The 25,924-nt window shown below is 40.9% G+C and overlaps 1 protein-coding gene across 12 annotated transcripts in view; it reads right to left on the bottom strand.

The window, feature by feature from the left end:
• INVS (inversin) overlaps nucleotides 1-25,924 on the bottom strand; it is a 156,281-nt gene that overhangs the window by 35,120 nt on the left and 95,237 nt on the right. For all 12 annotated transcript variants that reach the window (XM_072842100.1, XM_072842101.1, XM_072842097.1 and 9 more), the window contains 4 exons: nucleotides 23,461-23,616; nucleotides 22,769-22,998; nucleotides 18,644-18,750; nucleotides 10,822-11,034 (listed from right to left, as the gene is read on the bottom strand). In XM_072842100.1, coding sequence (XP_072698201.1) covers nucleotides 10,822-11,034; nucleotides 18,644-18,750; nucleotides 22,769-22,998; nucleotides 23,461-23,616 — 706 coding nt within the window. The remainder of the gene's footprint in view (nucleotides 1-10,821; nucleotides 11,035-18,643; nucleotides 18,751-22,768; nucleotides 22,999-23,460; nucleotides 23,617-25,924) is intronic.

The raw sequence follows: 25,924 nt of genomic DNA, 5'->3' as shown, positions 1-25,924 counted from the left end.
ATAGAATTCAGATTTCCACAGGCTGTGGGATTTGAGGCAATGTTTATTTAGATCTCAAGGGACAGAGAAGACTCAGATGACAGGTATCTGGGTTACACTTTGATATAATGCCTTGTCAACTTAACTTCCCCTTCTGAAGGTCTTTTGTCCTGTGGTGAAGCTCCTGTGGTCCACGCTGGCTTACCTAATAGTTTCCCACTACGTCCCATTCCTAGCAAAAGTGGCCAGATGGGTTGTGCTAAGTCCCGTATAACTCTGATGTTTTCCCTTGACTCTGGTTTTGTTACACGCTTTGCCAACTGCTGACACCTGAGCATGCAGCGCTGCAATCCACAGGCTAGCTGGACAGCCTGTCATCATCAGTGCCTGAGATGCATATGGATGCTAGCAGGTGCCATTTCAGTGTGAGCTGTCTGGGAGAAGGCTGCTTTTCAGAAGAAGGTGGAAGCATCTGGATGGCTGAAGTGCCACTAATTGATCTAACAGCCTTGCTCCTGGCAGGCACGGGGACGGCTGCTCTTTTTACGAGCACTGATGAAGAGAACTGCTCTAAGAGAATATTGGTCCTTTAGACAGACACACACGTGCGGTTGTCTGGCTTGGCATCTACATGGATCTCACTGCCATTAAGAAGGGCTCGGAGGTGATAAATTAGACTTTGTTATTTGAGTGGTCACTTCTCTTTCTTTTGGGAAACTAAACAGCTTTCCTTTTCAATTCTAAGCAGCTGCTTACAATCAGGTGCAGGGCAAACCTTGTTACTGCAGACCTTTCTGGGCCTCCATGAAGGCAGCCACAGAACAAACAGGGGATCTAGCCTTTTAGAGTGATCAGAATGTCCAGAAAACAAGGGCACCCTGTCTTCTGAAGATTACTTTGGGAGGGAAGGTTTGCAGGAAGGCATTTTTCATTTTGGTAGAACTAAGTTATAGCAGATTTGGAAGAAAGAATGTAATTATCAGAATATATCATTAGAGCCTCAGTTTGTGAGCAGAAATAAATTAATATTTTAAAAAACTGATGGGAAATATAAGAAAGGGAGACAGAACCTGAGAGACTCCGAACTCTGGGAAACGAACAAGGGGTGGTGGAAAGGGAGGTGGGCGGGGGGTGGGGGTGACTGGGTGACGGGCACTGAGAGGGGCACTTCACTGCATGAGCACTGGGTGTTATGCTATATGTTGGCAAATTGAACTCCAATAAAAAAAATAAAAAATAAAAAACTGATGTATTAAAAAAATCTTCCAGGTGACGTATGGCCCACAACTGTGCAGTTCTCCAGAGCTGTGGCTCTTGATGTAAAAGTAGTGATCATTGCAGATAAGGGGGTGGGATTAGAATTGGGACTACGCATAGCCCGCATCCTATTTACATATTGCTGCCTTAAAACAAAAGCAACAATACCACTGCGAACGCACACATGCACAAAGACTATAGCCCGGGAGCAGAACATGATCGTACATGCATGTGTCCTTGGGGAATAAGGTCCAGCTCCACTGCTCATGGTCTGAGTTCAAAGGAATCTCAATTTACTCACTTTTATTTGGTAGATAAGGAAACTGAGGCAGAGACAAGTGACTTACCCATGACTGCATGGTAAACTACAGACAGCTGAGCTAGACCTCAGTTCTTTACCCCTCCCTATACCATTGACCGCAGTGACTGAGTTGTTTTTTAGAATTTGAATTTCACTTGATCCATTTCTATCATTTAAAAAATGAATTGGGTCAGGGGCACATGGGTGGCTCAGTCTGTTAAGCATCAAACTCTTGATTTTGGCTCAGGTCATGATCTCAGGATTGTGAGCTCGAGCTACACATTGGGCTCCATGCAGGGTGTGCAGCCTGTTTGAGATTCTCTCTCTCCTTCTGTCCCTGCTCCTCCCCTATGTCCACCTCTCAAAAAAAGAAAAAAAAAAAAAAAAGAATGAATTGGGTCATATAGCTTCGGATATAACTTTTAGTCCTAAACCCTTAGACTCAATTGTCCTGAAACATGTTTTTTTCTCAAACTAATTTATTGCAGAATGTAGAAGATCTAATAATCTCCATGGGAGTTATGTTATAAATGTGACCTATTTTTGTCAAGTTTGGGAACAAATATCAGAAAAGGAACCAATGCTATTCTAGACTATATGAAAAATTAAAGAGAAAATTCTGCCTATGCACAGGAAGTAACATTTTAGCAGGAAATTTACTAACATAGAAGAATCTTAATGCCAATAAAATAGCCCTGCCTTTGGAGTCCAGGTTCCAAACTGTGGGCTGAAGGAACCAGGGCTGTGTCACCCAGGTGAAAAATGACGTAAGGGACACATTACTGCTGCAGATCTCTGAAGGGCCACTATGAGGCAGTAATGTGGCCTGGAGTCCCCCAAAACCAGACCTGAGTCCCAAGGATGGAGATTTCTACAAATGAGTCGCCTAGATGACAACTACAGAAATGGGCCAAAAAAGAACTCAGTGATCCAACGATTGCTTGGTGTGCAAAGAGTCAGATCAAGGGCCATAATTTAAATGACTTGAATGTCCAACGGCTTTAGCATCTCAGGACTGGGCATGTTTGTTTGCACAATGTGGCACAGACCTCCCTCTGGGCCCGTACAATTTAAGTCCTGGAAGGTGATGCTTTTTTGTACCCTCCAATGTGGCTTCCAATAGAGAATCATATTTGCTCAGTTTCAACAAGAAGAAATTAATTCTGTCAGAAACTGTAGAAAGAAGCAAGCTCTTCTTATTCCAGTGGAGTGTTCAAGCTGTCATTGCTACGAAGGCAGGACCTCAGAGAGGTTTGAAAGATGGAATTAAAATGGCTCTGACAGAAAAGGAACATCTACTTAGCAGGTCCCGTTGTACCAATTTAACTGGGCTTTGCCGTAATAATTTTTTTTTTTTTTTAAGATTCTAAAAATTTTATTTGAGAGAGAGAGAGAGCAAGCGCACAAGCAGGGGAAGGAGCAGAGGGAGAGGGAGAAGCAGACTCCCTCAAGCAGGGAGTTTGATACCAGGCTCTATTGCAGGACCCTGAGATCATGACCCAAGCTGAAGGCAGACACTTAACCAACTGAGCCACCCAGGTACCCCTGCCCTAATGATATTATTGTTTACAGTCTTGGTGTAGGCTTGGAACCAACTAATTTTTTTCAATTTTCTCAAAAATTTAGGAGGAATTTGGTGTGCACTGCCATGTTAGCTTTGAGAGTAATAGGAAGATTCTTTATTAAACTATGTTGCAGAATTGATGATGGTGACTTGGCATCACTCTTTCAACAGTTACTGAAACAACACTGAGCAATTGAACAAGCTCTGGGGTAAGAGAAAAACTGATTTGAGGCCTGGGTAAAAGGAAAAAAAAAAAAATAAAAGAAGCAGAGCTGTTGCATGCTGGCCTATCAAGATGGGTGCTGGCAGCTGGAGACAGCCTCCAGCAGTAAGTATGGCTGGTAGGAACCCGGGCTCAGGGTAGGACTGAGATTCACATGCCATCTTTCTCCTTATGAGCTGTGTGATTTCAGGAGCGTTAACCTCTGTATGCTATTTTCCCCATCTGTGAAATGAGATTGAGGATAGCTATGAGGATGGAAATGAGGATGGGTAGTCCTACCTACCAAATGATTGTATGGATTTAATAAATTAACATTAAAGAAAGCACTATATAAATATAATTGATCACTATTACTTTTACGTAAAGCTGTTAAGATAAAGCTGCCCTGTGACAGGATCTGGATAGAAGTGAAGAAATCAGTGTTTGGCATGAGTGCCATGCAGTCTAAGAGCTTCCGGACTGGGCCTAACCATATTTTCAGAAATGCTCAATGTTGCAACTACACAACTCCCTTTTCTGTAAGAGCCATTTTAATCCTCTCTCTCTGACCTGTCGTAGGTCCCACATTCATGGCCATGGAAACTTCCGGCACTCCACTGGAAGGGGAGAGAGCCTGCTGTTTTCTGCAGTATATGATAGAATTTTCTTCTTCTCAAAACTGGGCAAATTCAACTCTGGGCAAACAGAAATTCGTGGAATCCACATGGTGGGGTCTCATGTTCAAGTATATGCAGTGGTGAACCCCTTTGCTCTTAGGCTTTTAAAAACCAGAATAAAGGGGGCACCTGGGTAGCTCAGTCAGTTAAGCATTTGCCTCGGGTTCAGGTCATGATCCCGTGGTCCTGGTATTGAGCCCTGTGTTGGGCTCCCTGCTTAGCAGGGGAGCCTGCTTCTCCCTCTCCCTCTGCCTCTCCCCTTTGCTCATGCACTGTCTCTCTCTCTCTCAAATAAATAAATGAAATCTTAAAAAAAATCAGAATAAAGGACTATCATAAACCTGTCAACTGGTAATTTGCTCATGATAAATATGGAGGGAGCTAGGAAGCCGAATGCACAAATCTAGAAGGACCAGTGTGTGTCATGAGGATAAATGGCACATAAATATATTTTCTGCCCAGGGAAGGCAGATAGATTAAAGTAGTACACTTAGAGATTCACAGGGTTGAAGGGGACTAAGCCTCCCACTTGGCTGAGGGGGAAACTAAGGCCTAGAATGAAAAACGACTCATGTAAAGTTTCAGGCTCACTGTAATGGTAGCGATTGAACATTTATGATTAAATGCTTATTAAATGTCAGGTATTTTAAGATATTGGAAATATGGAGACACAAATATAATCCCTGTTCCCAAGGAACAGACCATCTAGTGGGGAGTTGGACCCATATGCTCCTATAGATAGTTCTGCATGTGACGGGTTCTAGACGTGATGGGGGCTAACACAGAGGTACCTACACAGAGCTATGGGGGCTATGGGAGGCAGGCACCACCTGGGAAGAAAAAAAAAAAACCTAGAAAGAATGTCAAAATGAGAAAGAGGGAAGTGAGAGGTTGTTTTAGGCGGAGGCAAGAGCATAAGCAAGGACATGCAACCTAGCTCTCACAGAATCTTTGACTCAGAAGGGATCTCAACGACTAGTTCTTTATATAATTAAAAAAAATTCCTTGTATATTATCCCAGAGAGATGATAATTTCATTTCTGCTGAAATATTTCCAGTGAGAGGAAACTGATTACCTCACAAGACAGAAAAGGTTCTGCTCTAACCTTTTCAGTTGGTATTGTGCCCTACAGAGGGGGTTTGTGAGATTCTGTCTCTTTACTGTCGCTGAATAACAGGCTGAGGAATATCTGGGCTCTGACTTCCTCTTGAGGGAATAAGAAAATGTCATGTGTCTTAGAACCTTGGACTTATAGAATGTTAGAGCTGGGTGGGGTGGGGGGAGCTGAGATATCATTTAAACCAATGTTTTTTAAAAATCTCTTTGTGACTCATGGACCTTCGAGATTATGATAAAAAATATATAGATCTTTACCACCCAAATAGTACATATGCTCACAATAGACAAATCACTATGTATAGCTTCAGGGCATGCATGGAGCCCCAAAGCCCATCCTGGACTAAGAAATCTTCATATTATTAATGGAAACTGAGGCTCAGAGAAGTGGGTGGCATGTAGTAGAACCATGGCAGTGTTTCCCCATGGGTCGGACCACAATTCAAGCAGAAGGGTCAGGGCTCTGCGTCAGCCCTGGAGAAACTCAGTGACAGCCTGAAGGTGTTCAGGAAGGTGGGCTGAAATTGGATCTATTATGATGAGAAGAGGAGACCTGGGGCAGGAGTAGGGATGCCAGGAGCACTTTCTTTAATGATTTGAAAGTTGGTTTATGGAAAAAGGGTTTAGACTTTTCTGTTTTGCTTCAAGGGGTATCTCAAGATTGAAAGGTAGGTAAGAATTTCTGCCAGATAGAACTGTCCATTACTATGGAATGTGCTGCCTGAATTCCTTGTCACTTGACTTTTTGAGGACACAGAACCACCTCCTTAGAAGGGACTGTAGCATCACAAGAGTTTGAACTGAGTGACCCAAACTGGACTTGATCATGTGCCTCTGGGAGACACACAATCTCATACAGCAGCCAGGATGCAGCTCAGGTCTCCCAGAGCGCATGGAAAGTTATGGAAAGTGAAAATTAACAAGACAGGAAACAACAAATGTTGGAGAGGATGCGGAGAAAGGGGAACCCTCCTGCACTGTTGGTGGGAATGTGAACTGGTGCAGCCACTCTGGAAAACTGTGTGGAGGTTCCTCAAAGAGTTTAAAATAGATCTGCCCTACCCAGCAACTGCACTGCTGGGGATTTACCCCAAAGATACAGATGCAGTGAAACGCCGGGACACCTGCACCCCGATGTTTCTAGCAGCAATGTCCACAATAGCCAAACTGTGGAAGGAGCCTCAGTGTCCATCAAAAGATGAATGGATAAAGAAGATGTGGTTTATGTATACAATGGAATATTACTCAGCCATTAGACACGACAAATACCCACCATTTGCTTCAACGTGGAGGGACCTGGAGGGTATTGTGCTGAGTGAAGTAAGTCAATCAGAGAAGGACAATCATTATATGGTTTTACTCTATGGGCAATATAAAAAATAGTGAAAGGGATTATAGGGAAAAGGAGAGAAAATGAGTGGGAAATATCAGAGAGGGTGACAAAACATGAGAGACTCCTAACTCTGGGAAACAAATAAGGGGTAGTGGAAGGGGAGGTGGGAGTGGGATGAGGTGACTGGGTGACGGGCACTGAGGGAGGTCTTGATGGGCTGAGCACTGGGTGTTATACTATATGTTGGCAAATCGACTCCAATAAAAAAATATACAAAAAAAAAAAAAAAAAAGAAAGTGAAACATGAAGAAGTGAGGAAAGTTCAGGATGGCTGAGCCCACACACCTGAGGGTGGGGCAGGTAGGGGGTCATGGAGAGAAATGGGCCTTAGAGACAGAAGTGGAGGCAGAGTGGTGAAGGGTTATGTAGCACCGTGGATGGTATTCAAGAGTGATGGCCTTCACAGAGTGGTGGGACAGAGGAATGAAGGCAAGAGCACATTTTAAGAGGAATTAACAGCATCAATGGGGGCAGCACCAGCCAGGGAAATAAGGAGGTGAGAAGAGACACCGACTGTGGTGGCGAGTTGCAGGTTTCACGGTGAAGCTGAAGTGACAGTGACAACAACACACAAATGGAAAGTGCTAGCAAGTCACAAAAGGACAGCGAAATGGAAATGCCCAGGAGGCAACTGATGATGTGGAATCAGAGTTCCAGGAGGTCAGGATGTGAGATGTGAGACAGAGTAATGGACTATCTACAGAGATGAAGTCACTCAAGTTTCAAGAGTAGATACCTTTCCAGTGGAAAAGAGTAGAGCACGAGGTGCAGCGTAAGGGCGAGTCTGCAGAGCTGACCTCAGTGAGGAGGTGGTGTGATTACGAAGATGTGAGAGGGAAAAGGCAGAAGAGAGCTGAGATTAGAGGGTGAAACAGAAACTCGGTGAAAAGGAAGCTTTTGGGGAGACGAGTGAGCAACATAAATACAGCCTTGTCTCGCGTGCATTCAGCCGCGTGCTGTGGCAGGTCAATTACAGCGATGTTCATTTCGGCAACAACATAGGTGGGGAGTATGAGTTATAAAGTGCTTTTAAGTGGATTATAGCTATTTCTTAAATAGTATTTTCTAAAAAACATGCCTCGGAAAATATGACTAAAACCTCACTCTCTCCCAATTTCTCTATCAGTAAATTAGAAGTCATTTTAAGTTTAATAAGTTCCTTTCACATCGTTGCTTTAAGGAAGGTGATGTGTGCCATCATCCTAAGATGCTACGCTGGGACCCCGAGGTGGCGTGATATGCCTGGGACGCCTGAGCCAGGGAGGCGCCGGTGGCAGCAAGGACCGAAGTTTTACCATTCTGATTTTTGTTCCTTAAAAGCGAAAACCAAGGCCAAAATTAAACACTGACTCAGATCTTAAGAAATCACTTTTGAGAAATAAAATTAAACAAATGCAATGAGTTTCTTTTCCATTTAAATATTTCCCTTGGAGCTCTATGGCACAAGGGCTGTAGGAGGTGATGACTGGACTGCACGAAATTTGTTTCCTTCCAATAATGACACCTAATAAAGGAGAGACTGGGGCTGAGAAAAAGGAAAGAAGATTATAAATTTCCAGTTAAGGCGATTTTAGATATTGTCACGGTAAGCACAGTCTCATGTAAAAGTGTTTTTAAAAATGAGCTTCAGAAACTAAGCCATAAGAACAAGGAGGATGCACCTTGGTGATGGTGACACTAACCAGGATAACAACTAACTGGGGGAGGATTGGACTAGATGGTTCCTGAATCCCTGTGCCCTTTCAAGCCCTCAAGGCTGGGAGTCACAAAAAACCTAGTTAGGAAAAAAAAAATCTGTAAGCATGTCCTGATGTGAAAGCCCTTCTTCCATATAGGAGCTCATCTAACAAATGGATTCTTGGTTCCCAGCTCCACACTGACTAGCAGAGCCTGTCCACAAACTCTCTACCCAGGCATATGGCCTCTGCGCAAAGGAGGCAAAGGAGAGATGAAAGAGATTGAGATCATTAACTGTGAAGATTCGGGGGCTTCCACAGACCCAGAGGGTGCCTACGAGTCAGCTGGTCTAATCTGCCATGTGTCACAGGTGAAAACACCAGGACCCAGAGAGAGAAATGCTGTGTTCCACCACAGACCCTCTGTCCTGCTGGAAAAGGAGTGTGGGGGCTCCAGGGCCCCTCTCTACAGTAACAGAGCAGAACGGATTTGGACTAATATGCTCCTTTCTGGGGGGACATACAAAATCAGTCACATTGCCTTGTAGAATTCCACCTCATATTCAGGTAGGTGTGACTTCAAATTCTGAAAACAGATGCTCACACATTAAAAGTGGAGTTTATGAAAACACCAGATAGAAGCAAAAACAACATTCCAGCCCCTGCAGAGAGTATTTAACTTGCGACTCAGGATAATTTGCCACATGTATTACCCACTTAGAGTTGTCACTCTCCTGCGGAACTTTTATAAGGCCGAAGAAGAGGCATGTACAGAGGCCTTATGTTAAACTGGATTCTTTTGCAAAAGTGAAGAGAAGATGGCCTTATGAAGAGAAGAGTGCAGGATCAGATTTCCTAGGACGCCACCAACTGTGGTAGCTTCACTCACAGAAACTGCCATTTCCTCAGTCTTAACTACCCAAGCTGCCATTATGGTTAACGTCTCAGGTCACAGTGGTATTTACTTACTAAAATGGTTCGTCCTGCCTTCTATTATTATTTTAAATTATTCTTTATTACACTTATGCTTCCCCCTTGTGGGGAAGATATGGAAGGATTCAAGATTTGGAAACATTCAAGGTACAAGGATGTTACTCCCATCAAGAATCTTTCTGTTGTCTTTCCCATCAGAAAGAATGGGTTTCGGCATCTCTACCTACCAAAGCAAAATTCTTCGGCTACTTAAAATACCCAACGGGAGTTCTCATAAATTCTCTTCAGGAGCCACCACGACTCTTCTTCTTCCCCTAGTGGCCTGAGGTGATTTCTGAAAATGGTTCACTACTCGCTGGACCTAGAAAACCCTACAAAATCATGCAAATCAAGAGGTTTGAATCTTCACGTTCACTGTAAGAATACACATGACACTGCCCAGGCCACCACAGGTATGCATATCCAAAAAGCCACCAAGTACCAGAAGGATGTCACTCTGCAGAAGCAGTGTGAACCATTCCATTGCTATAATGGTGGAGTTGGGAGGTGTGCCCAGGCCAAACAGTGGTGGATGGCCCAAGAACAGTGCTGAATTTTTACTGCACATGCTTAAAAATGAAGACAGTAATGCTGAACTTAAGGGTTTAGAGGTAGATCGTCTGGTCATGAAGCACATCCAGGTGGACAAAGCCTCCAGGATATGGCATAGAATTTATAGGGTTCATGGTCAGATGAACTCTCCCTGCTGCACTGAGATGATCCTTACTGAAAAAGAGCAGACTGTTCCTAAACCAGAAAAGGAGGTTGCACCGAATAAAAAGATACCCCAGAAGAAACTGAAGAAACAAAAACTTATATCCTAGGAGTAAATTCTGCATAGAATAAATGCAAATAAAAGGAAGGAAAGAAGGAAAGAAGGAAAGAAGGAAGGAAGGAAGGAAGGAAGGAAGGAAGGAAGGAAGGAAGGAAGGAAGAAAAAAAGAGAAAGAGTCCAACAAAGGTCTCCAAGGAGGAAAACCAAGGCATTATCCAAAAATCAATCATTTATGGTAAAATAATCACAGTGTGTATATAATAGGTACAAATGACTATTTTACACATTCTGTATCATTATCCAAAATAGTGTGATGTCCTTGAAGCAAGCACTTTGCTTTTAGTTACTTTTTTTCAAAGGCTTGAGACAAGAGTTTTATATGTACAGTAAGAATTTAGTCAATATTTCTTGAGTAAATGACATAATGTAGTACAGATTTGTGAAGGAATAGGTGGGGAGGGCTAGTTATTTTTACACAAGTTGGTTGCTTTAATCAAATCAAAACTAGACACTTCTAGTGAAGTAGGCGGGATATTGGTATCAGTTTCCTGTGGAAAGGCAGGAAAGGAAGGAGGAGGAGCAGTTACGTCCTTGCAGCTTCCTGTAGGCACCTTCCCACCCCCAACTCCTTGCCATGATGGCTGTGGTGGTGGTCTGTTCCTGTGTTGGAACATCAGGGACTAGCCTGGAGGGACAGCCACCGAGCAGGGATCGGGCCTTGGTCCTTCACTGCAGCCACAGTGCTCTGCACACCCAGTGGGCAGAAGGGGGAAGGTGACATGGGTACAGGGGTCAACATGATCTCAGATCCTCCCCTGATTCCCCCTCCTGCCTGCTCCTGCCACCTGTCCCCTTCCACCCTGATTCCTGGGCTGTGAAGGAACACAGTCTCCATAGCCTGAACTTACTTGGCAGCAGCATCTTTTCTCAACTGTTCATGCTTCATGAGGAGATTTTTCCGGTCTCGAAAAGCCTTTCTGACCTTGTACCCTTTGTAGACGGCCTGGATTTTGAAGGCGGCGATGTCCTGTATGGCTGCGATGGACAGGGCACCGTGCTCCAACATGAACTGGATCACTTCATGGCGCTCACCAAGCAAAGCATAGTCAAGGGGAGTGTACCTGAAGCAGGAAGGTATTTTTTTTTAAGCGTTGGAATGTAATTTGAGGTATAGTTAAACTGGCAGTATTGTGTGCAGCAGAAGGAAATCTCATTCTGAGATGTGGACTGTTTCTCAGGCAAGGCTATCTTCAGTACTCCAGGGCTGTTCCTTTTTCCTCTGAGGGCACAAAACAAGGGTAGAGCTGGAGTTAGGTGCTTTGTGTCACTGATCATGATGATTCCTGAGTTTCACTTGCTGGCTCATAAACTGGGGGCTGCAGGAACACGTGATCACTTTTCTTCTCCCCTATGTGCCAAATAATACCCCATGCCTATCTAAAAAGTACTGTGGATAGTATCCTGTGAGATTCATAAGTTTAAGCCCATAGCTACTGATGGTTTATGCTTATGAAGAAAAAATACATCTCCAAACCAAGAGATTTAGTATATGATAAGGATGGCCCTTTAAGTCAGAAAGCATGGCTTATTAAGTAGTGTTGGGACAATGGCATAGCCATCTGGAAAAAAGAGATTCTTATATCACATTTTACACCAAAAGGAGTTCTGGATGAAGCAAAGACCTAAAAAGAGAAAAAGAAACCATGGAAGTACTAGAAGAAACTATGGAAGATTTTTAAAAATTGGAATGGGAAGGTGTCTTCTTTTTTTTTTAAGATTTTATTTATTTATTCATGATAGAGAGAGAAAGAGAGAGAGAGAGAGAGAGAGAGAGAGAGAGGCAGAGACACAGGCAGAGGGAGAAGCAGGCTCCATGCCAGGAGCCTGACGTGGGACTCGATCCCGGGACTCCAGGATCACTCCCTGGGCCAAAGATAGGTACTAAACCGCTGAGCCACCCAGGGATCCGGGGAAGGTCTCTTCTAATAAAAATGATCCAAAACTCAAAACCATTAGAGAAGATTGATAAATCCATCTACATAAAAATGACAAAATTCTATAGGGCAAAAAATACCAAAAACAAAGATAAAAGTCCCCAGAATAGAAAATACTAATGGCTTCTAAATATATAGAAATATGTTCAATCTTACTCATTTGAGAGAAATACAGATTAAGACTAACAGGGAGAGTACTTTAATGATCAGATTAATGAGGATCAGAAAGTTTAATAACACACTGTGCTGGCAAGGATGCAGAGACTAGCTCTCTATGTGCTACTTTAATCTTTAGAAAGAACAATTTGGCATTATCTATCAAAATTACTCATGCATCTGCCCTTTGACATGTCCCTTGCAGGCATATATCCCACAGACTTGCTCTTGTGTGTGAGATGCTTTCTTTACAAGGGTATTCACAGAAGCACAGTTTGAAATAGTCCAAGAGTGGAGACAACCTCAGTATCCATCAATGGAACACCTCTTGCAATAAGTATGGGCCATTCGTGTGATGCAGGCATCCGTATAATGCAGCCACAGCTGTGCTCTGGCATATGGATAAATAAGGAATAAAGTCGGGATCCCTGGGTGGCGCAGCGGTTTGGCGCCTACCTTTGGCCCAGGGCGCGATCCTGGAGACCCGGGATCGAATCCCACATCAGGCTCCCGGTGCATGGAGCCTGCTTCTCCCTCTGCCTGTGTCTCTGCCTCTCTCTCTCTCTCTGTGACTATCAAAAATAAATAAAAATTAAAAAAAAAATAAGGAATAAAGTCCAGGATGTCTTGTTAAATGAAGGGAAAGAAAAAAAAATTAAGAAACAGAACAGTATTGGGGCGTTTCAGTGGCATAGTCAGTTAGGTGTCCAACTCTTGGTTTTAGCTCAGGTCATGATCTTAGGTTCATGAGACTTAGTCCCACATTGGGCTCTGTGCTCGGCACAGTCTGCTTGAGACTCTTTCTCTTTAAAATAAATAAAATAAATCTTCTTTTAAAAACAGAGCAATATTAAGGGATGCTCCATTTGTATAAAAAAGAACATATCCCCATATGCTTATCTCACGTAAAATATATCTCTAGAAGTTTACCAAGAAACTCGTGATAGTGACATCCCTGGGGAGGACGCTGGTTGTCTCAAAGGCAGGGGTGGGAGGGACATTTCGTTTTCATGCCTTTTAAATTGTTTACACTGTGCATACCTTTTTGACAAATATATTATTTAGAAAAGATGAGTTGTATTGGCAAATGGTTATATATTTGAATCTCAACTGGCTACCTTCTAGATGTATAATTTTAGGTAAATTCTTTTCTTACAATATACCTTTTCTATTTTTAGAAATATAAACTAATCAGATAAATACATAGAATAACACAGCGGTCATCTGTATTCCCACCCTGAGAATTAACCACTGTTATTATCTCAGCAGGTGTTATTTTTTAAAAAGATTACTTTGTAATAATGACACATATTTAAAGAATTCAAAGAGTGCAAAAAATATAAAAATTGAAGTAAAAAAAAAAAAACAAAAACCAACAAGCCAATTGTACCTTCCAACAATGGTAATGCTGTCACTTCTTAACCAACCTAGCTTTCCTCATTACAGACTTGGCTTGAGGAGAAAAAGGAAATAATAAATACAAAGAAGATATCACTGTGCCTGGCATAAAAGAAGCAATTAATAAATGTCAGCTATTGTCGTTCTTATTATAGGACATGCACTTGCAGCAGGGTTTGTGATACCACGGTTGTGCATCATCAATATCATTGCCACAGGACCCAAACTAGTAGTTATGACCACCTAATGACTGCCACTGATCTGATTCCTCTCTGGGTGGCTGTTACTAATCCAATGCAATCAGAGGTGTTAGGAAGAAATAATCAGCTGATTTATGAAGTGGAAACACTGATGATTATATGGATGCATGATTAGACACAAAAAAATCATCCAGTGATTATAGAAATTTTCTCTCTTCAAAACTCACCTGACAGTCAGACATAAAAGGAGAAAATTTTTCATATAAGCAAAGGTGGTTTGGTCACTTCTGGAAGGAAACTGAATTCAGAAAGAAATCCCAAATGCTAAAATTAAGAAACTTTCATTTTAGGACATCTTGATTTGTCTCTACTGTCCAGGGACCAGAAGGCCATAAAGTAGAGGTGCCTCCATAAACTTTAAAATGTTATTTATAAGTAGATGGCATCTTATAAGTTCAGAAGAACTTTAAAATTTTTCACTATATATTTTATTTTTAAAAACTTTTCTTATTTTTAAAAATTTTAATTCCAGGGTGGCTCAGTGGTTTAGCGCCTGCCTTCAGCCCAGGATGTGATCCTGGAGTTCCGGGATCGAGTCCCACATCAGGCTCCCTGCATGGAGCCTGCTCCTCCCTCTGCCTGTGTCTCTGCCTTCCTCTCTCTCTGTCTCTCAAGAATAAATAAATAAAATCTTTAAAAAATTTTTTAATTCCGGTATAGTTAATATACAGTGCTAAATTAGTTTCAGGTAGGTGTACAATATAGTGATAGAGTGATCAAGATAAATGTAATCACTATATATTCTAAAATGCCTTCATGACTGTACTCTCCTCAATGTAAAAAATGATCAGAGCCACAGAACTCCATGATATTAGAGCTAAATGGAATTTTAGAGGAATTTTATCCTATCACCTTCCTTTTATAAATATGTAAACAGATCCAGAAAGATTAAGCAACTTGCTGAAGTTCCCTAACTAGTTCCCTGCAGAACCCACACCTGAACTAAGACTGGATGACTCCCTGTTCCTTCCATAGCACAGCTATCAGTTCTTGAAAATAAATCTCCTACAGAACAAAGCTGTGGGGTGCCTGGGTGGCTCAGTCAGTTAGGCGTCTGCCTTTGACTCAGGTAGTGATCTCAGGGTCCTGGGATCAAGCCTCACATTGGGCTTCCTACTCAGTGGGGAGTCTGCTTCTCCCACTCCCCCTGTGCGTACTCTCTTTTTCTCTTATTTTCATGTTTGTGCTCTCTCAAATCAATCAATCTTTTAAAAAAAGAATGAAACCGCTTCTCAGATCAATGTACAAATAACATATGTATTTAGCAAGCTTGATCATCTTTTCTATAATTACTCATACAGAGTATCTTTCACAGATTATACAAGCAGGATTATCGAAGTCTGGTTTATGAAAGGAAGGCCTAACCTCTAATTTTACCAGAACTCTCAGGCTGCTTGTGGACGGAAAATTGCAATTTCAAGTATTTTAAATATCTTGATCATGGAAAAGTTGTATTTTTATTATAAGAAACTTTGTAAGCATAAACAAAAGTAGAGAGACTGGCATAATAAGCACTTATATGCTCACTACACAAATTTAACAAGTGGCAACATTTCTGCTACATTTGCTTCCTCTAACCCCTTCCTTATTATTTTTCCTGAACTGTTTTAAAGCAAATTCTAGAACTCCTATCATTTAATCTCTTTGCATTTGAGTATTCTTCAGTAAATAATATGGACATAAGCACAATGTCATTATGGTATTAGCAAAATTAACAGGGATTCCTTAGCAAAATCTAGTACCCACTCCAAATACAAACTTCCCCAATTTTCTCAAAAATGTCTCTCTTATAATTGGCTTATTCAAATTAGGATTCTTCATCAATTTTTGATTCAGGGAAACACAGTCCAAATATATAGAAAGATTTTAAGACTAAAGTCTATGCCCTAGTGTTTCAGCATTGACCATATTGTAATTATTACTCCTGAAACTTTTTGCACCCCAAATTCAATTTAGAGACATTCAAGTGCTGTGAATATTCCCATCGATGTTGGAGTCGTGGTTGTCAGATAGTTATTGACTAGAAGCCAGCAGTAGCTGGCAAAAATTATGTCTATACGGTACACATCAAGTGGTTGGTGTCAATGCATGAGAAGTAAAAATTAGCACTACATTGATGGTAACCAGTCAAGAAACAATGTAGATAAAGACAAGATGCAAGATACAATTGGACTTGCCATGCAGGAATGGTCTGAAGGGATGAGTGGAATGCCTAAACTGGAATGTCAATAAACATAAAAGGCAGTGCCAGGTTCTGACATTTGTACATCAAGGTGCATTGCCAATGAAACGTCAGAGGAGACTGGGATATTGCCACTGCCCATCTTCATCTATAGACTGGCAAGTACAGTTAGGGTGATTTTTCCTGGGGTCTGTTGGTCTGTAATTAACATATGTTTACTCTAGGAGGCAGTAAGCACCTTAATTCCCACTCTTCCTTAGGCCTGAAATTCAAGTCTTACCATAAAAATGGGAATTGAATTACAAAAGTCAATGTTATTTAAAAAAAATTTTTTTTTAAGATTTTATTTAATTATTCATGAGAGACACAAAATGAGAGAGAGAGAGAGAGAGAGAGAGGCAGGGACACAGGCAGAGGGAGAAGCAGGCTTCATGCAGGGAGCCCGACGTGGGACTCCTGGATCTCCAGGATTACGCCCCAGGCCAAAGGCAGGGCCAAACCGCCGAGCCACCTGGGCTGCCCAATGTCTATTTTTTTTTTTCCTAAGAAAATAGCAATTAGACAGTAAATACTGTTACAGATTAAATCCTTCATAATAGAAATAAATCACCACTAATTCTTAGGATTCTTAACCTCCCCCCACCCTTTTTTTAGGGTTTCAAAGAGAGAAAACTTCTGTTCTCTCACATATCTGCTTTAATGTCAAAACCTCAGCCTTGAGGATTCTGCTTGGCTTTCCACCTTCCTTAAATGTCCAAACCCCTATATCTTTGAGTCTTTTTGATTTTAAAGTTGTCATTTGAATATAATAGAGTGAGTTCTTTACATAACCCCTCTCAAAGTAAGACATACTAGTCAGATTTATCTAATTACACACTCAAAGAATTCCAGAAGTTTCTAATGCAGGTACTTAGCAGGGGATGCTACTGGGAACCTGAAAGCACGAACCTAATGATACAACAGTTATTTACTGAGCATTTACTTCCTGAGAAGCACTGTGAGCAACACAGGGATGACAATGATCTTCAGGAGTTCTCCACTAACATGGCAGACAGATCACATAAAATTATAATATAAAGTGAAATGTGCTAAGTGATCTACAAATTCACACTGTAGGGGAGAACATCATTTGGAACACATGCCTCTGGGATCAAAACTATCTTCTTAGATGAGATTGCATTTGAATGGAGGCAGGACATGATTAACAATTGCATTAGAAATACGGTTTAGGGAGGCTACTTTGAAAGCAGATGAACTGAATGATAGTTCAAAGGGGAGAAAACAGCGAGAAGGCATTGCGACAGCCCCCAGAACAAGGCGGAGAGGGCAAGATTTAGAGGATGGTGTTGGTACTGAAGAGGAGATGACAGCAGTAACCCAGGAGATATTGGGTCTGAGGGACAGATTTAGAACTCACCAGCACCCAGGTGACTACCGAAGCCTTGATGGTAGGTCAGAGAGCCAAAGAGGTGCGCTGAGAGAAAAGACCCAGTCCCTGAAGAGTGTCTATATTTAAAAAATAAAAAATAGAAAAGGAAGCAAAAAAAAAAAAAAAATGGAGGAGCAGACACGACTGGCAGAGAATCAGGAAAATACACTGTCACAGAAGCTTAGATAAGATACAGTCTCAGTAAGGTAAAGAAGAGGGGTCAACAGAACCAGGTGAATGCAGACAGGCCAGTGCGAGTAGACAGAGGGACCAACATAGGATTTATCAGTGAGTCTGTCAGTGACCATTCAACATGGTTTCAGTGTCAATGTGAGGATGGAAGTCAGACTGCAAAGGCACAAACCATGAGTAAGAAGAAATGGGGCAATGCAGACACTCCAAGAGAAGATGAGCTTTATAGGAAGAAGAAACAAACCTCAGAAAATAAGTAAAATGGAAAATAACGGGTGGAGGCCATCATTAATGGGGAGTGGTTCTGAAAGAAATGGGAGAGATGAAGGGTTCCCCCAGAAAGAAGGAGTGGGTTTCCTGAGACAGGTGGCCTAGACACAGTCCTTCCTTCTCCACAATGTCAACTGTCTCCTGAAAGAACTGGTGATGGCTATGAGGGGTGACATGGGGTCATAGCAGGAGCCACTGCAGTTATAGCATCCATGAACGACAAGCAAAGCATGGACCCAGATGGGTGGAGCTCAGGTGTGGAAGTCTTATCACAAACTTGGTTGTCACCTACAGATGATCAGAATCTTCTTAGATCCAAGACTGCCAAGAATCTCTCCTGTTTAGAATTCACACCGTGTCTGGCCCTCTTTATTTGGCCTGGGCCCTGGGGTGTAACTCCAGCCTTGCTCTTATATTATTCAATCATCTCACATTTTCCTTAGTTTTTCATGCCACATGGTGGCACCTCTGTCCACTAACTAGTATTACCCTGTTCATCAAGAGAAATGTCCTGGACATATGACACATTCCTAGGACTGGTCAGTCTAGCCTCCCCTGAGGTTTTGCCAGCCACAAGCCAGAAGAACATGTTTCTCTATTTGTAATTTGTGAGCTTGCCAGAGGTAAACCTAAAGTTCTGAACAACTTTAAAAATCCCATGATTCTAAATCAACACTAGATGGAAATTTTGCTCTTTTCTTCTGGTTTAGGATTTCTTAGTGTAGCATTTCCTTATGAGTATACTTAGTACTTTTGAACGAGTATCTCAACTTGAGATTTTTTAATGTAGCAGAAAGGAGGTGAGTTGGACAACAATACTTTCTTATTTTCTTTTTATCAATAGCTTACCTTTCTTCATTGTTTTCCATCTGATTAGGAAAAGCAGCAAAGTCTAGTAGTAATTTAATGGCATCGAGGTATCCGTTGTTACAGGACCAGTGCAAAGCTGTTCTTCCCTATTAGCATGAACAAAAATCAGATATATCTGGAGTAGGTATTTTTGGACACATAGTTATTTATGCTAACTAAAAAATAGAAACAATTCTCCCAAATTACCTAATTATAAAAAGGGAGAAAATGGATGGTATCTTAAGTAAGTGATCAAAATTAATATCATGTAAAGAGGCATCATGTGTTTCCAGAGGTAATACCCTGAGAAGGATTCAATATCACTTGTATAATATTCCAACCAAAAATGTAAAACTTAAACTGAATTATGAGGAATCATAAGGCAAACTCAAACTGAGTGAGATTCTACAAAATAAATGGCCTGTATTCTTAAAAAAAATCGATATTATGAAAGATAAAGAAGGCATGAAGCATTACTAGAAATACAAGATAGATATTTCACAGTTTTAAAGGGGTCAAAGAGGAAAATGTAATAATCCTAAATCTGTATGCATCTAATAACACAGCTTTTAACATATAGAACAAAAAATGACAAAATTAAAAGGAGATATGGTCAAATTCATAATCACAGTGAGAGATTTTTAACCCATCTTTTATAATAGGTCATAGAACAAATAAATAAAACGAGAGTAAAGATACAGAAGACCTGAACAACACAGTAAAAAACTTTGAACCAAGTGATACATATAAAACGCTGCATCCAACTAATGACACAATTGGCATTCTTTTCGAGTGTACATAAAACATTTCCAAAAGCAATTCATATATACTGGGTCACAAAGAAAGCCTCAAAGGACTTTGAAGGATTAAAATAATTCTGAAATAAAATAAAATAACTGTTATTCTGTTTTCTGACCACAGTAAAGTTACAAATCAGTGTGGTAGACAGAATAAATGCATGCCTTTGCTAAAATGTTTACATCCTAATCTCTGGAATCTGTAACTCTTTTATGTTACTGGAAAGGGTAAATAAAGATTGTAGATGGAATTAAGGGTGCTAATCAGCAACCTGAGATGGGGAGATTATTCTGGATTATCTGAACAGGCCCAGTGTAATCAGAAGGGTCCTTTTAAGGAAAGGAAGGAGGCAGGGAGGCAAGTGTCAGAGTAATGTGAAAGACTCAGGCAGTCACTGCTAGCTTTCAAGATGGGGGAATGGGGCCACAAGCCAGGGAATGAAGGCAGTATCTAGAAGCTGGAAAAATGAAAGAAAGAGATTCTCCCCTAGAGTCTCCAAAAGGAATGTAGTCTTGCCAACACCCTGATTTTTAGCTCATTAAGTCCCATTTTGGACTTTTAACATCCAGAACAGTAAGATAATAAATTTGTGTTGTTCTAAACTACTAAGTTTGTGGTAATTTGTTATCACAGCAAGAGGAAACCGATATAACCATTAACCAAAAGATAATGAGCAAATGCCCAAATGCCTGGAAATTAAACAATATACAGCTAAATAATCTATGGGTCAAATAACAAATCTAAATAGAAACTAGAAAATGTTTGAGCTGAATTATAGTGATGGTAGAGCTTACCTAAACTTCTAGGATAAAGTTAAAGCAGTGCTTAGAAGAAGCATGCTTAAGTACATATACTGGAAATGAATACTGAAAAAAATCAATGATTTAAACTTTTATCAAAAGAATCTTTAAAAAAATTGGTAAATCAAACCTGAGGAAAGTAGATGGCAGGAAATAATAAACAGTAAACACCAATGAAATAGTAAACAATTTAAAATATAGAAAATCAACAAAGAAGTTATTCCTTTGAAAAGATGAACAAGATGAAAAATATTTTTAAAAAGAAAAGAGGGATCCCTGGGTGGCACAGCGGTTTGGCGCCTGCCTTTGGCCCAGGGCGCGATCCTGGAGACCCGGGATCGAATCCCACGTCGGGCTCCCGGTGCATGGAGCCTGCTTCTCCCTCTGCCTATGTCTCTGCCTCTCTCTCTCTCTCTGTGTGACTATCATAAATAAAAAATAAAATAAATAAAAAAAATAAAAGAGATGATACACATTACCAATATATGAAATGAATAAGAGGAAATGACTATATGTCCAACAGTCATAAAAAAGGTAATAAATTATATGACCAACTTTATGCAAATACATTTGCTATGTTAATAAAATGGATATGTTTCTCAAAAAATGTAATTTACCAAAACGGAAAAAATAATTAGAAATCTGAATGGTCTTGTAATTATAAGTGATACTGAATCAGTTTTTAATACTTTTTACACAGAGGATATCCCTAGACCAGATGTCTTCACCAGGGAATTCTTCCGAACATTTTTTTTTCTTCCGAACATTTAAGAAAAATGTAGTATCAATACCACACACATTCTTTAGGAGAATAAGAGGAACTACTTCCTGATTCTTTTTAACTCACCATATCAAGAGCAAAGAGGTGAAAAATCATGTGATCATGTTAAAAGATACAGAAATAGTATCTGACAAAAACAGCTAATTGTGAATAAACAAACTCAATTCTCAGTAGCTAGAAATATCTCTACCTATAGCAAATATCATATTCAATGGGGAAATATTTAAAGCTTTCCCTTTGAGAAGCCAGAATGAATTAAGGATGTCAACTATTATCAATTCTATTCGACATTGTATTGGAGTTATTAGTTCAATAAGGCATACTATTCACAAATGAAATGATATTTATAGCAGATAATCCAAAACAGTATACATAAAAACTAAATAGAACTGGAAAGGAGCTTAGTAAGCTACTTCTGTAAGTCAGCTTAGTAAGCCAGCTTCTGTAAGAAACTGTAAAAAAAAAAAAGTAAAAGGTACTACAGATTACAAAAGATTCATTTCTAGTAACATATGTACAAGGACCATATTTTACATGTTTTTCATTATGTTACTTTTACATATAGGAACAATCTTGATAAATATTTATTGAATGAATTAATAGAAAATATATTTTCTGGCTTGGAAAACATAATATGCTAGTATTTTTGAAGACTTAATGTAATTATAGTAGCAACAAAAGTCAATACTGGTTAAACTGAGAGAAGTCAATACAGTACTACATAGCTGAGGAAGTGGATATTAACCCACATAGTTTAGAAATCAGTTGGATGGGGGCGCCTGGGTGGCTCAGATGGTGGAGCGACTGACTCTTGATTTTGGTTCAGGTCATGATCTCAGGGTCCTGAGATGGAGCTCCCCCTCATCTCATCAGGCTTTGTGCTCAGTGGGGAGTCTGCTTCTCTCTCTCCCTCTCCCTCTGCCCCTCCTCCTGCTCATGTGCATGCATACTCTCTCAAATAAATAAATAAATAAATAAATAAATAAATAAATAGAATCTTTTTAAAAATCATGTCAACAGTATATATCAGAGCCCAATCACATTCATATACCAATAATAAATAATCTCAGGGGAAATTATTCTAAGGAAACAATAAGAAAAGTTAAATGCACAACAATGATTAATGAAACATGATCTGTAATAACAAAAAAGTACCCAGCGATAGGAAGTTACTTAATTCTAAAATTGGGGTTACAAGCAGTGTTTGGACCCTGACTCCCCACAACAACCCAGACCCTGTTGTCACCTTGTAGTGTAGTTGGGTAAGCTCCAGGAATTTCACTTTTCTTCCCTATAAATACGAATAATAACTGCAACTCCTTTAGGAGCTGCTGTGAGGATTGGATGAGTCATTCAACATAAAGTTCCTAGAACCTTGGAATACTCAGCATCTACGATTATGCAGAAGGTTATACACCAAATGAGAAAATACTAGTGATAATTTTAAGTGAACAAGGCAAAATGTGGTTTGTGAAATATTATATATGCATATGTATACACATACATACACATGTCATAGTTATAAAATTAGTCCCATTCTGTATTATGACTTTGTTATAGTGTATATGGATATATGGACAAGAACTAGAAGGAAAATAGAGAAAAATAAAACTCGTTTTCAGCTTATAAGTTTGTAAGTGATCCCTTTATTTGGCAAAATGTTGTTTTGCTTTATTTTAGTTAATGAAAAAGAAATACTCCAAACACCCAGTAGCAAACAACATAAAAAAGACTTAGAATTTCTACCTCTTTGTCTTGAATGTTGGGGTCTGCATTATTTTCCATGAGCACTGCCATGCAGTTGATGTAGCCGCCGTATGCAGCACACTGCAGAGGGGTTCGTCCTGCATAATCTTGCACGTTTGGATTGATCTTATTTTCTATCAATATCTGGCAAACATCAGCATTTCCTCCTAGTGCTGCCCAATGTAGAAGGGAGTGTCCGTCTTGATCAACTAAATCTACTCTCGCTCCACCTGAAAAAGCAAACATATCATGAAAATGTCCAATAGAGAGAGCGCTGATCAAAAAGAATAGAAGTCTGAAAAATGTAACAACAGTCCCTTAAATGCTTTCCTCTTAGCACACTGCATCTGTATATATTACCTACTTCAGATTTTTACAATGAGCCCATAAGTTGGTCAGGGCCAGGGTCATTTTTCTTTTATACAAAATGAAACTGAGGATTGGGCAGGTGAAGTGGCTTTTCCAAAATCACACAACTGCCAACAGGTGAAGCTCCTAGTGGACAGCAGGTTTACACACACAAACACACACAGACACACACACAGCAGGTGTGTGTAGGGGGTGGAAACACCACTTTTCCCTCCATCCTTCCACCCAGGCAGCCCTCTGCTATGTAAGCTGGTTTCAAACGGTGCCCGCAAGAATGCCTACCTTGGGAGAGTGACTTGCTAGAGCCACTCTTAATAACCAACCTTTAATAAGTGTCTGAATCACATCTTTGTGTCCCATCTCACAGGCTCGGAAAAGTGGAGTGTGCTTCATGACATCAGTGGCATCTACTTGAGCGTTATTTTCCAACAATAATTTCACAGTGCTGACATGGCCAGAAAGGGCAGCAGCATGTAAAGCTGAAAGGGAGCGAAAGAACGCAAGGACTCTTTGATAACAACTTCACCTTCTTCTTATTCTAACTGTGCCTTTTCCTCTTCTGATGTCCTCGTCATTTTGGCTAAATGCAATTTAATCTTAAGGATTCTCTATTGTTCACTTCTAGATATTTCAGTCTATTTTTTTAAGATTTTAATTATTTATTAGGGAGAGAGCACGAGTGGGGGGAGCAGCAAAGGGAGGGAGAAGCAGGCTTCCCCCCTGAGCAGGGAGCCTGATGGGGGCCCAATCCCAGGACCCTGGGCTCCTGACCTGAGCCGAAGGCAGATGCTTACCCGACTGAGCCACCCAGGTGTCCCTCAGTCTTCCTTTCTAGTCATAGTTGCTACTCACACCTTTCCCCTTTCCTTCCACCTTTCTCATCTCACTGTTTCTTCCTTTCCTCCTGATGGTCTGAAATGCTTTCCTTTCCTCGGTTACAACTTTATTATCTTTTCCTCCCTCTAAGAGGATAAGGGAACAAAAAATGACAAAGAGGAATGATTTAAGTGACACAGCCAATTCTGCCCACCAACCCACTCGATAAGCATATGCCCGAGGGTTGGTGTGACGAGAAGTGTCAATCTACCGGCCCTTCAGCTGCTTAGCCGTGCTATTCCTGCCGTAGGTCTGTGTACCCATGTGGTACTGAGGGTACACACATCCCACTGCAGCGAGTGCATTTTCCATACAACATGGCTCCAAATGCAAGCCACTCATTTCCTCGGGGCCCAATTTAAGAAACAGCAATTTGTTTCAACATTGGAGAAAAAAATCTGAGACGGAATGTGGTCTCTTCTCTGGTGCCTTTGTATGGGGTTTGAAAGAGTAATTTTGACTCTATGTGGGTTTCAGGTTATACTGACCTGAGCCTATGTTACTCCACACCAATGCTTGACTTATGCCATTACTCTGGATTACTCTTTAACTTCTGTTTAAATACATCACTCTTTAGGGACACGTGGGTGACTCATGGGTTGAGCATCTGCCTTTGGTTCAGGTCGTGATCTCGGGGTCTTGGGATCAAGTCCCACATCAGGCTTCCCATGGGGAGCCTGCTTCTCCCTCTGCCTGTGTCTCTGCCTCTCTCTCTGAGTCTCATGAATAAATAAACAAAATCTTTAAAATAAAAGTAAAGACTCTGACAATGCAAAGAATCCCTTTGCTTTTGCTGTTGCGAACTCTGAAGTGATATCCCAAGAATCCCAAGATTTCTGGTACATCCCTATGGTACCCATCAGCCTTCTATGTTTCTGCCTATCTCTCTGTGTCTCTCATGAACAAATAAGTAAAAAATCTTTAAAAAAATACATCACTCTTTAAATTCTGAGTTTGCCAACATAACTGTCTAGAGGCCTGGGCCAGCTCTTTCTAAGTATCATGGCCCTGTCATGCCTAGAATAATGTTTCTTTCATAAAGTGTGATCCATGGACCAAACCCAGGATGCCTATAAAAGTGCAGATTCCTGGGCATTTGTTGAAAACCTCCTATGGGCTGGGTATGAATGTAAACGTGGGTGTTCAGCAGAGAACAAGATAGATAAGGTTGGGAGAAGCAAAACAAAAACTGAATAAACAGGAAAGTATTAGATGGTGATGAATGGTAATAATTGGAGTAACAAAAGATATCTTGATACTCAGAGTGACTGGGAGTCCATTTTAATCGGTGGTGATGGCAATCATAAAGAGACAGCTATGTAGAGATCTCGAGAAGGAGTAGTTTGGGCAAAGAGAACAGCTAGCCCGAGGGCAGAAATGACTTTGTGCTTAAGGAAGTGCAATGAAGTAAGTTGGAAAGGTAGAGAAGGCCAGATCCTAAGGGGTCACCCAGGTCCCAATGACGAAGACTGAAGGACTTCAAATAGGTGAGTGATGTTATTTGACTTGTGCTTTAATCAGATCACTCTAGCTGCTTGGAAGAGAAGGCACTGTAGTGGGTTAGAAAATAAGCAGGGAGGGCAGCCCCGGTGGCTCGGCAGTTTAGCGTCGCCTTCAGCCCAGGGCAGGATCCTGGGGACCTGGGATCGGGTCCCGCGTCGGGCTCCCTGCATGGAGCCTGCTTCTCCCTCTGCCTGTGTTTCTGCCTCTCTCTCTCTCTCTCTCTCTCTCGGTCTCTCATGAATAAATGAATAAAATCTTTTTTAAAAAATAGAAAATAAGCAGGGAGACCAGCTAAAACTTTTGTAGGAGTCTCAGTAAAAGATGCTACTGGCTTTAAGGAGGGTGGCAGGACCGGAGATGGGAGAGAAGCAGAAAGGTTTAGAAGCTATTTTAGAGGGCGAGTCAATA

The sequence above is a fragment of the Canis lupus genome, chromosome 10, assembly GCF_048164855.1.
Source record: "Canis lupus baileyi chromosome 10, mCanLup2.hap1, whole genome shotgun sequence".
NCBI classification, from domain to species: domain Eukaryota; kingdom Metazoa; phylum Chordata; class Mammalia; order Carnivora; family Canidae; genus Canis; species Canis lupus.
This window is presented reverse-complemented; position numbering and strand designations above follow the sequence as displayed.